We start from the raw sequence: 13,984 nt of genomic DNA on the forward strand, positions 1-13,984 counted from the left end.
TATTGCATTTTCAATCTGCTCCTTTCAAGAAAACCAATGAAATTCCTGGTTTGACAAAGTGCTACATTGAGCTTAAAATACAACCATTTTGAATTAACCTTGCATGTCCTCTCTTGTCCTTCATCTCATTTTATCTTTTCACTCTCCATTGCACACTTGCTAACCAGGAATGAATGTCATTAAGATTTTAGTACTCAAAGGGCAGTATTGATGTCAGTGCCAGTATCAATAGCAATACTTCCTCTAAATAGTGAGAAGGGGTGAGTCAAAGACACTGTAACAATTGGTTGTCTGTACATCTCAGATTTAAGACCTGGATAATCAATTATTTATGGAATTTTTCATATTATCTTGTAGATTAATATTGCGCTTGCACATAATGACTTTATCTGTATGGAGCAGATTGGGTTCATGCAGATTAGGTTCATGATATCTAGAGATTCTATAATTCTATAATCATAATCAGAAACGTAATGAACCTTTTAATTGTCTTTTCCTTTTTTTGTTTTTACAATACTTCAGAAAGGTTGAAATATTACTTTAATGTCAAAAGTCATGTTTCACAACAATTTACATAATTTCAAGAGATTCAGGCCTGTAATAAATAAAAACCTTTTAACATAATCAGAATTTTGTAGTGATCAGAGCCTATTCTGCTCACAGCATTGAAACTCTATGATGGATAGAACAAGACACACCTTGCAGTCTCCAAGCTTTCTCTTTTGGTTTGGTGCAGTCACCGAGGGCACTGGACAAACACTCGATAATTTATGAGAGTCATCTGTTCAGTCAGCCAAAAATAAGTGCATGGAGGCTTGCACATATAGAAGAGAAATATGAGGAATTTCACCTGGTTTTTGGTTCTCAGCCTCCTTGAACTTTTTTTTTATGTCATGTTAAGTATTTTATTTTCAAAATAATATTCAAAAATGTTCCCCATTTAGTTTCTTAGGATTTTGGAAAGTCCAATTTCCTATGCCATTGAGTGTAACCATAGCATTTGGCTGTATAGAGCTGCAGACAGAAATGTGCAATGATGTGCATGTGTAGAGCATGGAATTATGGAAGGTTTACAGTATCCCTCCTCACCAACCAAAAGGAGATTCCCCAGCTTTCCACCTGCAAAAAAAACACAGCTGTGTTTGTTGAACAAGTCTGAGTCGAACCCTATACTTCAGAATATTTATTAAGTTGGGCCTTATGATGTGTGAGTTTCTACTTCACTGTCACATCTGTCAGTTACTGTAGCCAAATTGGGTAACAAATTTGGAACTGAAGTGTGTTAGTCATGCTGTGCAGAGCGTGGGAGATCTGTCGATCAAAGCTAAGACACCCTATCACAGAAGAAGAATCTTTATTTGTCATATACAATCAATCTTTAATTGTCATACGTAGTGAAGCTCTGCAACTATCCATTAAACCTATCCCTCAGGGACTTGCCCAATATGCCATGTTGATGGTGGAAAGAAACAAGCACCTGGAGGAAAAATTATACATGCAAACGCCACACAGAATGGCCGTCACAGCCATGAATCAAACTCAAGACCTTCATGCTGTGAGGCAGCAGTGCCAACCACTGAGGCACCTTGTTATTAGGTCACACTATCAAACAGTGTGAGGCAGACACCTTGCAGCGAACCTTTATCTTTGTATCAGTATCCAAAGCTTGTAACCAAGGTGAGGGCTAACCAGTAAACTGTTGAGTGCAGTGACGCCAAACTTGTATCATGTCAGCATCACCAAACGTGGTGCTTTCATATCCTGTCAGTAAGTATCATCCACAGTAAAGGTGACAAGTCAACCCTTGTCAGAAATCCAATTCCAACACTTACTGTGCTTGAGTTTGTGCCAATAATACAATCAGAGTTTGAGGTTACAGGGAATTAATTACTTCCCTACACCCTCTATTACACTGGAAATGCTGTGTTATAAAGGCCTTTCCCTCAATAATCCGGCCTTGGGTTAAAAGCTGGCCAACTGTTCCACACAAAGGTGAATCTGAGGTTTAACCATAGGCCAGAGTTAATTCCCCGAAGCTTAGTTTAGGGTTTCAAGAGGGACTAAATCGTGCCATTACACAGTAGTTGGCAAACACCCCAGAAATGGGGACGTGGTGGTATGACAGTCCAAGCGCACCGTAACCTAGCCAGGCACTATCCAAACAGCCTTCAGCCTTTCAGAACAACTCTTGTCCATCACCAGCACTCTACCACTGAGGAGTTAACTGTAGTACTCCAGTGACCTCTGCCTCAGAGATGGACTCTAATCCCCTCCAATCCTCCGGCTGCACCTCCCGTCCAGTGGGTGTGTCTGCTTGGTTCAAGAATCCTGCTAAGTGCTGCGTTTAACTCTCGATGAAATTGCCTGTTAATGTTAGCAATCCAGTGCCCTCAATGAAAACACCTTCAAATTATCATTTATAGCTTCTCCAAATTCCTTCCACATCCAGGCTTCAGTGGTCACATCTGATTGGTTGAGCTGTGTGAAAAGAGATGTGGTCTGTGGTAGTGTGAATCTGTCCGTGTGTTACACCCTCCCAGGGAAGCTACTCTCTGTCGAAAAGAAAAAAAAAGAAAAAAAGGTTGTCGTGACTTCATGTGTATTAGAGGGAAATACATGACTGAAGATGTTCCAATTAGCAGTTAAATACACCTCGGTCTGAAGGGAACTGGCTGGCAAAAAAGGGGAAAAAGAGACATGTAAAAAATATTAATGTCGATATGCCATCTGTTACAGTTCTATCAACAAGCACAATATTTCTCCAGGTACTGCAAAGGGAGGAGATGGTATAGCCTAATGTCCTCAGCATTACTCATTCATTATGTATTGGGATCAATCACCAAAGGCCTCTATGTGCTGTCCAGATACAAAAGGTCAAAGTAGACGGTAAAATATCAGATTGCCCCTCGTCTTAATCATCACCCTGGTTGAATGTAGGGCTGCAACTAACGATTACTTTCATTGATTGATCTTTTGATTATTTTCTTGAATAATTGGTTGGATGTTTGGTCTATAAAATGTCAGAAAATTGTGAAAAATGTCAATCATTGTTTCCCAAAGCCCAAGCTGACATCCTGAAATGTCTCATTTTGGCCACAAACCAACAATAACCAGTTTACTGTCCTAGAGGAGTAAAGAAACCAGAGAATCTGCACATTTGGAGGGCTACAATCAGAGAATTTCTTGAAAAATTACTCAAACTGATTAAACAATTATCAACATATTAAAAGTTCACAGCTATTCAAAAAACAACCATTACAGCTCTTGTATAATGCATGTAATGAAAAGCAGATGATTATGTTAGTCTTATATTAAGACAATAGTTAAAAAAGCTAAGAAAAACTGTTCACTGTCTGATGGGCTAACTGCAGCAACTAGAGCCGTCAAAACATTTCACAACATTTCATATTTAACACACTATGTAAAATGATCCTTGCACTTGCATTCAGAGCTTGCTACATAATTAACAGAGGTGCCATGTTACCATGTAGGTTTCTTTCTATCTTTGGACATTGCTATTACATAATTTTAGATTAATCTGCATGACTGAGGATGAAATGAGGTTAATTCCCATTCCCAGTGATATCACTTTCTAAATTTTTCTTTTCCTTCTAGTCCTCTATAAATCCTAATACTGAGACATGTACCCATAAAATATGATCAACTTGGGAATAATGTGACACTTAAATGATCTCTGTAGTTGTAGGCTAATGTATTTTTATGATAAGGTGATTATTATGAGTTATATTTTCATGAGTAGTCAAATTTTCTATGAATAGAGAGTCTTAAGAGTTTGCAGTTTGTGTGCATGGTATATAATCATCAGTGTATGATTCCATATCAAATGCTTCCACTGCTTTGTATTACATCAGACAAATCTTTTCACATGTATAAAATTTAAATGGGTTATACCTGAGAGACTGTTAAAATACTTCTGCAGTCTACCCAAGTGTAGCCTATCTGCAGAAATCACTGACATCTTTTCAAAGTGGATCCTGCATGTTGAATGGATCAAAAACAGCTATAGTTGCTATTGCTCCCCTGGAGATAGTGCCTTCTTAGTGTGATCCAATTACAGATTAAAAATAACTGCTTTTTTGCTGAATGAGTGTAATTTCACTGCTTTAATGATTGAATTTTTATTCAGACTAATAGTAATGCATGTCATGACTTTGTGTGGAAAATAGGTATCTCTAAGTTGCCAGGCAATGACTAAGCCAGTAAAGAACTATAATGTTAGACAGGGTGACATACTATGGTGACTGCATAAAAAGAAAAGCCTGCGGCATAGCGATCCAAATTTTCCCTGCTCCCTGCATGGTGATGTATCCTATAGTGTTTCAGTAATGAATGCACCATGATGTGCATGGATGCATGAGAACACACACACACTGCTTCCCTTCACACTACATAAAAGAAGTTGAGAGCTAAATCCTAGCCAACAGCAAATTGCTTTATTACAGTAAGGCAAGGCATGGACTCATTTTCTAAAGTCAGACATACTGTAAGCTTGCTTTCAGGAGTTTGCCTTGAGAAGACTCATCTGTGTTTCGTGTAAATTAGTAGTGAGTTCCGTCCAGCATGCACAGTGATATTATTGTAAGATCATTTCCTCTTTCAAGGGCTACATGAGTCATAGACAAGGCTGTGATGAGTTAGGCCCAATCCCAGTAGACCCTTCTCCCCTTCCACTTAGCCCTATGCTTCTGTTTTGCACAATTATGCCTAGAGGTAGGGTGTCCTAATTCTTGTTGCAAGAGAGGGGTAAGACAAAGTGTTAGGGATACTGCAAATGGAGGTTTTTCAAATCAAGTCGAGGGTAAGGAGTATCATTTCCTTTATGTTAGCCTACAAATCACAGAAAGTTGGTGATAATGACACAGTTCTTTATCTGATGACTTGATCGAGATGACGTTGTGAAAGAATTGCAACCATCCATCAAATAATTGGCAAATGGAACAATTGAATTATCAGAATACCCACAGTCACACAAGTGATATCATCATAGCTGGGGATGGCCCAATGTTAAAAGGTCTGGTAGCCAACATAAATGCATCAATGACAACTGATGAAGTATGAGCTTTTAAAAGGGTTGCCTCATTTCAAGAGGGGAGTGTTTTAGTGCTACCCATGTAACTCTGTTCTGAGGGGCGGGGTGAGGGGGGGTAGAAAATTAGGGGAATTGAGCATTTTGGGTGACAGCAGTCCTGACTTTCCCTTTGTCTCCCAAATAAGACAATAATAAACATAAGAAGGGCCAAAAGAGAGCCAGAGATGCTTTCAGTTCCTAAGAAAAAGGAGAAATCAGTCTTTATTTGCAAGTGAATAGCCTTGAGAGAAAAGATGAAACATTTTGGAGTGTGCACCAAGCATTAACATGGCTGAAGGTGACTGGTCAAGGAAAATGAAAATCAAAAAGAAAACAGCCATGTGGAAATGGCTCAAGGTTGTTTTCACCTCCCACCACCAAGAGCAAATTGCAGCCTGAGCTAGAGACCAAATTCCAAAATCTTTTTACCAAACATAAATGCTGCTGTTTCCACCATATCCTGCTTAAAGCATTACTGGAGTGCTTAATATGAACAATCAGAGTGTCAAGCAGTCTCTCCAGTACCTAGCATATAATTAATACTTTGACAAAGTCTGCTACATCCTGTCATAGGCTCCTTTTGTAGCACAGAGGGAACGCTTCAAAGAGGAGAAAAGACATGTAATGCCTAAAGGTTTGCCAATCTAGGGTTACATGTCCACAGGGATCCTGCACTCACTGTGCTGGCCTCGTTTTCTTTTAATTTGATGAATGACAAGGACACACTGTTCTAATTTCCTGATAGCTCTGACATCTTAGCATGTTCATACTGTGGTTTGAAGTTCTTTAGCTAAAAGGCAATGTGTTTGGAGCAGGGTTTTTTAGTGCTCCTGTAACTACACAAGAAACGCAACAAGCTTCTCCCAAGCTTCTCTTTTCAGCACTGCTACTAAGCGGTTTTGTAGTCTCAAATTAAACTTGATTAATATAAATTATGAATATAAAAACTCAAATCTCAGAGGAAATAATATAAGGATACTACCACTACTGAGGCTAATCACCAAAAATACAATTACTAAACCCACAGTCTGTGCCTCTTCTGTAAGCAAACCCTTAGGAAAGGATGTTTATGCTCCTACCACAGTGCTTCACAGGGTCACGTGCAAGTGTAATGTCATCTTTTTAGCATCCTTGGGCAATGCATCTCCTCTCAACTCTCTCAGACCTGGATCTGTCTGATCCATTCTCCATCACTAAAGAGTCAAGTAGTCCTAGCTGGAACAAAATCACAGTCCTTTTCCTGCTTCTGCTCCCTAATAATGGGCAAGAAACCTTAGGCTCTGCGAGATCTTTTTCATGATGTGCAAGAGGAAGTAGACAGTCTGATTTATAGAGAATGGACACTTCACTGCCTGTTTCACGGTTAAGATAACATTTGAATTTGTTGAAATCACTAGTCTGAAAAGATACAATACCTAAAACATGCACAGCTGACAGTCGTTTCCCGGATATTGCCTTCCATCCAGCAGTTTTCTTTTTCCATCATCAACTTCTTTCTGAAACGAATTCTGGTTCAATAAACATCCTCTAAAGCTTAGCGATGGCCTGTCAGGAGATACTCTGCTCTTGGCGGGTTTAGTTATTTGATAAGACAAAACAAAAATCACAGAAAATGGAGGTGAAAAGATACACTAGGCAATTGCCTGCTTTGGCTGGATCTCCCTTATGGCCCATTCTCCAAACGGGTGTCTATCTGACTTTAATGCGATTTCACAGAGATCTTCTCAACACTCAAAGTCGAAGTCTGGAAATGCATTTGACAGTACCATCACCGTTGCTGATTTGCAAAGAGATTACTACTTGTCCCCACACCAAAACACCTGCTTTCTATGGCGGTTTTAATCAAAGGCTGAAACAATTTTTGCATTACTGGTCTGATAAAGCTTCAGCATCCTCATGGCTTACCGAGCCATGATAATATGTAGCTTTGAAAGGATGAACTGAAATAATGATTTTGATAATCAGTTAATTGATTGAGTCATTTAAAAAGCAAACATGTCAAACGTTTGCTGTTGTCAGCTTGCTTTTCTGTGGTTTATATCGTTTTAAATTCTGCTAATTGATGAAAAAGAAAAGTACTTTGAATAAATTGACAAAGTTAAAGAGAATTCAATAATTCAGGAGACTAAATGATCGAATCGGGTAATCACAAAAAATTAAGAGATTAATTGCCATTTGCCAATAAGAATAAACTATTAGAAGCAGCCTCAATCATAGGCATTTTCAAAGCAGCCACTCTACTCCGACCATGTTGAACCAAGACATTGTTGCTCTCATTAGGGCAGGGAAACACTGTAAAGGTCTCTACACTTAATAGGGTTTTGTATTTGTGCTAACTGATTGGCTGTGGTCATGCAGGCGACTGGAGAGGAGCTGTAATATTTTAAAAGCCTTGCTGTTTCTTTTTTAAGAGAGGGAAATCTATTTTGGTGGACCTCGCAAAGAAAGACTGCTGGCAGTACACAATGTGCACACACTATTCTGAATTCTAAAATATTGCTTTTTCAAGTTGGAGATGCTGGACTGCCAGCCACTGCTTTTGGCAGTGTTGAATTCCATTCTCAAGAAGCTAAGTCAGACGTTAAGACGTCTGGAGCTTTGGAAAGGCAGCCTGCAGTCAGCTATGCCTGCAGGCAGCCACGCTTCCATCTTGATTTGTAAATGGAGCAGCATGGAGCTACGTCATCACTACCACGTGATCTGACTGATGATGTAACACTGGCTAAGTGAAACAATCCTACTGTAAACTATAGAGCCAGAATTTGTAGTTCATGGGAGCATATGGAGGGATGCAGAGTTGCAATTCATTCATCAAACGCACAGGTTGAGGACATTTGGAACTCATCTCTTATCTTGGCTGGTTTGCTCTCTCTCTCTCTCTCTCTCTCTCTCTCTGTCTCTCTCTCTCGCTCTCGCTCTCTCATCTGATTTCTGGAGGCCATATTTCATTTTGTGTCAGAAATGCAGCCTTGAAATTCTCCCACATTCCAGTTATCAGTTTGAGGAGGATCAATTAATAATTATGTCAAGAGGCTCAACAGGCCCATAGAGCATGCAGCCAGAGCCAGAGAGGAAAGGGGAAGAGAGAGACGGTTAATCCCTCCCCAATCTCACTTCAGACAAAAATGCTGCAACTATTCCATATAATCATCTATGAAAAGATTACAAATGTCTTTGGTTTAATTTCACCTACAAACGTGACATTTAGAAAAGTACTACTTCTGACATTTATGCAGAACATCGCAAACACTAAAAATGTAGAATCAATAACAGAATAAAAACAAACATGGTTATCCTAGCTTCAGTGATGGTGCATGTGAGAAAGTGATCCATTTAATAAAGGTCTGGAATCATGCAGTCGTTTCTCAGTTATATTCATCTAACTGTATCATCGTTAACTCTACATTGTCCACTTTCTAGTTTACATAATTGTACATTTAAATTGTACATTTGAAAGCTTGCCACCCCAGATTCCCTACTTGCCTTCCTAATTAAAATGTTTGCAGTTACATTGGCTGGGCCGATACAGCCACGGACACATCATAAGAGAGGAGACAAATCACTTTAAGCATTCTGAATAGAAAAAGTCTGTTTTTCCAGAGATGGCAGTTGTAGGACACATATGCCATCCCTTCACACATAAAAGACAATTGTCTGCTTTACAGCAGTCAAACCAGGAACCAGTCATGATCTGAGCACACAATTCAGAACAGTTTTAACCATTCTGAGGCAGTCACAGATGTACTTCTAATAAGCATGGAAGAGCAGCCACAGACGTACTTTAATAAGCACTGAAGAGGAGGATATCACGCTAATGCAGAGGATTACCTAGAAGGTTATCAAAACATTAAGACATTAAACTCGCATTTGTTCAAGTACTCTGGTGGGGTGAGCTGACAGCATCACATCACTAAGCATAGGAAAAAAAAACATTTTGACTTAATTTGGGGAAAGCAACAGACCTTTTTAGGCATTTTTTTTTAAATCAGATTTGACTCGAGATTCTATACATGCATGTACATTGAAAGGCAAAGTTACGGCTCTCTTCCCAGATAGGGGCCTGGTCTCTTTAGCCTGAAATAACTCCCCGGGGGCGTTGCCAAGATGGCTGCCAAGTGGCAAGACCTGCCTAAAAGGACTTGTTTAAATACCATTTGCACAGTTCTGTTACATCTCAGACATACACTACCTCATTCAGTAGAGGTTTGTACAATGTTGTTTTTCTCTGTTTCTCTGTAGAATAAATGTCCCTACATGCCCCGTCTTGGTGAAGACGCAGCTCTCCTTTCGTTTACACATTGCATGCACATTTTTTTCATGACAACCACGTTGAAGTGAACTGAATTAGTTAACGGTAGATAATATAGGGCCCTATAAAATCCGTTTTATTTTTTCCTAAATTCCGTTTTTTCCGTTTTTATTTTTGGGAATTCCGTTTTTTTTTTCCGCTTTAATTTTTGGGAATTAAAGTGCATCAAAAACATTTCGACTTCATCATGTCTTCATACAGTAGTACATTTTGTGTTTTTATGGGTTTCATTTGGGTTTTATTGAATAAAAACATGGTCAGCTCTCAGGCAGATTCAGTAATTGTTTGCATACCAAAATTGTTCGCATACCAAAATTGTTCTGAAAATGTAAGTTGTAAATATTAAAAAAATTTGCAAAGATGACCAACAAAATGAGAAATTATACTTGTGATGTTATGTCAATAACATACTAACCAGCTAGCAGTGAAAACACCAACCCTCCCCCTGTCGTCTGAGCTCCCAGCCCAGGCAGAGTCAGCTAAGAGGGCTAACTAGTAGGGGTGGGAAAAATAATTGATTCTTAGATGAATCGCGATTCGGACGTGGATGATTCTGAATCGATTCACAAATGTCAAAAATCGATTTTCTACATGTTAATTGACAACGTAATGTTGACGGAACGCAAGAGGCGGAACTCGGAAGTGCAGCGCCCGGACAGTTGACGGCGTGCACACAACAAAAAACATGGGATGTGTCGTGAATGTCTGTACTCACAAACAACTCATGGGTGGAAGAGTCTGAGGCATTTGTTCACACCGAGCGGCTCAAGAGCAGCGTGGAGACCGCTGTTGGCTGTTAGCTGTTGGCTGTTAGCTGTTGGCTGTGGCGTTGAGTGCGCAGCGTCCAGGTTAACTTGCGACACCTGTAACTAACTATCGGGTATTTCTGTCATTCCGCCATGCGTTCAAATGGTTACTTAAAGCCATCGTTCCCAGCCCTATACATCGTTATTAAGCTGAATAACAGTCGATGGGAAAACTGTACACTGTCATACAGCCCAAACTCAGCGTGAGGTCAGTCAGCTGTGGCAAAGTGTGAGACTTCCAGATCAACCTGTGATACAAACACCTGTATCGACCGTCGACCAGCTGCAGCTGTATTAATATACATGTATGCTGCTACAGGCACACTTTTATTTTCCTTTTGGTTCTTTGCAAAGCTGGATGTTTGTTAGCAAATGTAACCTTCCAGTTGACATGCCACGTTTCTTTCATTTGTTTTATTAATTAAATATATTGGAAGTAAATTAAGTATGGATCATTACAAATACTTTGCTTTGAAAGTACCAAGTAGTCACACATTGAGAAAAAAGTAGGAAGTGATAAGCAAACTCAGATTTAATTATTATTATTTTTCTAAATCATACATGGAAATGTACATTAAAAAATTGCTGCATCAAGATACATCGAGGATCGATTTAGAATCGAATCGTTGACCTCTGAATCGGAATCGAATTGAATCGTGAGGTGCCAAGAGATTCCCACCCCTACTAACTAGCCAACAGCAGCTTCTGTTAGCAGCAGTTTACAGTCACTCTGGTATTATATGCCGATAATATGAATTGGACAGGTGGCTACCTCTCACGCACTACACCTTTAATTATGATTTCTTAGGTCTGCTTCTTTGCAAAACAACAGTTCACCTGACAGATAAAAGTCGCTCGGGAAACTGCTCGGCTCTGTACTGAGGGGTTAATATCAAGTTTCTCAGTCTTTTCGCCGACGAAGACGGAGCCGTGGGCAGCCGCTTCGCCACGCTTACATTGACGGGAGAGCTCAGTCTGTGGGGAGGGGGGCAGCGGCGACTTGTTGTGCCACCCAGATTTGCTTCCCTCAGTGCAGTTTTCCCCAGACATACGTTCCTCTTTCACACGAAAACAGCATTTCAGTGTAATTATGTAAAATGCAGCGACATTCCGCATTAAAAAGTATATTCCATTTTAATCGGCCAATTCCGCGATTCCGTCCGCGATCCCTTGATCGCGGAAATCCTAGGGCCTTTATAATGGAGAATAAGTAACAAGAAACTACTAACATGCCAAAGATATGTCTTGCTCAATATTTTGAGGCCACAAAATGCTTCATTCAGGAGATACTTGCTAACAATTCTTTAGAAGAAAAAAAATTAGGGATCCTAGAAATGTAAAAATGTACAATGACAAAAACATCATCTCATTTTTAGAAACCTCTAATATTGATATCAGCCTGAGAAATCCATTATGTATGGCCAAATAGTGTAACTGGTTAATAACTGTATTCCAAGGTCCTTCTTTAGTCACATAACTCTAGTCCTTGTTGCTCCTGGCTTCAGATGTTCTGAAATCATTACAAATGACATGAAAACTTAAAAAGATGTCCTCGCTCAAACAGAACGGAGTATTTCCAGAGGCCATAGTTGCTCAATTTTTTCCCCTATCATTTTTTACATCTTGTCTAATTCTTCCATTAAATGAACGTGTATAACAACATGGTGTGTTTAAGTGTAATTGGAGGTAGATTGGTAACAAAATTACCAGAACGAATGTGTGAAATTCATTAGGGTACGCTTACATTAAGTGATGACTGAAACCAATCACAAGGGGTCTTGCAAATTTTAATTTCTAGATAAAATGTTCCAATAAACCCAGGAGAAATTTCATTACCATCACAATGCAGTGAGGGCTCCACTCCCTCTGCGTTTTCCTCTAATGCCTGAGGAACACCCCTGCACATACTGGATTGTACATAAAGGATTAAAAGGCTATCCCACGAAAACCCTGATCCTGAGCGTGGCTGAGAGTACTACTCCCACCGTAAGCGCTTCACATGTCAAATTACTGATCTTAATCAGAAAAAAATGGGCGTGCAAAGGCTATTAAAAATTTTAATTTGACACAAAACTCCCTCAATTAGACTTACATAACAACACATTTTACCAACTTAGAGGATCTCATTTCAAAAGCCTTTATCGTGGCATCAGATTACATAACAGATGATTCACAGTAGAAGTTGTGCTTGCTGTGCATGAGAGTGCCAGAGAGACCAAAAACAAACCAACACGGTCCCTGCCTGGAAGACCCTTTTTGATCCACTGTGTGCATGCAAGCATCTATTGTTAATAGCCCCCCACTGCACCTGCACACACTGACAGGTGCATCTGAATGAGCCACGTGTTTTATTTATTTATTTTTCATTTATTTATCCATTTGCATGATGTAGCTTTAACTTAGAGACCGTGACTCAACCCACACGGCTGTTTATGTGTGTGCATTTATGTGTGTGAACGTGTGAGTGTGTGTGTGTGTGTGTGGAGCCCAGCATCACTCTCCATCAACAACAAACACGTCCCATCCAAGCTGAGACCAAACACGACTGTTAAACGGAGGGGAAACAGATTTGACCAGAAACCACAAGCTATCCACATTTTTTTTTAGTTTATTATTTCTTACAGTTTATTTCAAAACCCTGTCCCTTCTCGAGCATCGTCTTTTATTTTAATGTACAATAACGCTAAGTCAGCGCACGGGGATGGTCGTCACGCAAAAAGCAGCCCAGTCTGAGTGTGTGTGTGTGTGTGTGTGTGTGTGTCCAGAGACAATGGCACCCAGGCAGCCTGTCTTTAGTTAAAACACACATCACCCTACTCGCCACTAAGCTAATTAGCAGCAGGCGCAGTACCGTTACCGCTGCACCTGCTACACGGAGCGCCTGCGGGCGGAGGGAGAGGGGACGACCGGGGGGGAGGCGAGTGGATGCCTTCGGTCCTTTACCACTGTTTGTTAAAGGGTACGGTTTGTGACGGGATATTCGGAGCGACACAGAAAAAAAAACATGTCAATAAGTGCTGAATGAGAGACTCTTACCTGTGCAGCCCACAAGAAGCAAGGCTAGAAAAATATCCCTTAACTGGACCATCGCAACTCCCCGAGTAACGTGAACGTTAAACGGCGTAGCTAACGTCTAATCTCCGCTCGGTCCCTCACGGTGTTGCCCTCCGGGTTTCTCCTGCCTATTTTAGCAACTGTTCATCCTAATCTATTTATTTCTGAGCTGGTCGGTGATAACTGTCAGCAGCAGCAGCAGCAGCGGCAGTGTCGTGGATGACGAGCAGCGGCCAGAGATTAGCAGTGATGATGAGCGCCAGTGCTCCGTTCAAAGTCTGACTGACAAGCAGAGCCTGCTCACACACGGGAATCAGTCCGCGCGGGCGGAATACAGAAGCTGCTGTCAAATAGTGCGCCGGCGCTCAAAGGAAAGCAGCAGCGTGACGGGGGAAGCCCCTGTGATGATTATGATAAAGCATGGAATGAAACAGTTAGGGGTATTATATCTGTTTCAAAATACAGTATGATCTACGATCGAAATATTGAAAGCGCTAACCTCAGAGCTCTATATGTTTTATGTGATAAGAATGCATTTCTGATATTCATAGAGAGGAAATGGCTCTAGAGTCTAAACAAAGATATACAAGATTAATATTTTAGTTTCCCTAAGAATATACTGCATGTGCAAAGGCCCTTACATCTCTGTGTTTATGTACAGGGAAGCTATATTCTCTTTTTTAGCTGCACACATGGGTATGCATTTTACAGCCTTGAGTTGTGTTG

General features: G+C 40.3%; 1 protein-coding gene across 16 annotated transcripts in view; it reads right to left on the reverse strand.

The window, feature by feature from the left end:
- ncam1b (neural cell adhesion molecule 1b) overlaps positions 1-13,562 on the reverse strand; it is an 87,639-nt gene extending 74,077 nt beyond the window's left edge. For 10 of the 16 annotated variants that reach the window (XM_030394462.1, XM_030394434.1, XM_030394443.1 and 7 more), the window contains exon 1: positions 13,241-13,562. In XM_030394462.1, the coding sequence (XP_030250322.1) occupies positions 13,241-13,292 (52 nt within the window). In that variant the 5' untranslated portion in view covers positions 13,293-13,562. The remainder of the gene's footprint in view (positions 1-13,240) is intronic. The other 6 variants (XM_030394480.1, XM_030394453.1, XM_030394423.1 and 3 more) reach the window with 3 other exon arrangements.
- Between the last annotated feature and the right edge of the window lie 422 nt (positions 13,563-13,984).

This window comes from Sparus aurata, chromosome 2 (genome assembly GCF_900880675.1).
Source record: "Sparus aurata chromosome 2, fSpaAur1.1, whole genome shotgun sequence".
NCBI classification, from domain to species: Eukaryota; Metazoa; Chordata; class Actinopteri; order Spariformes; family Sparidae; genus Sparus; species Sparus aurata.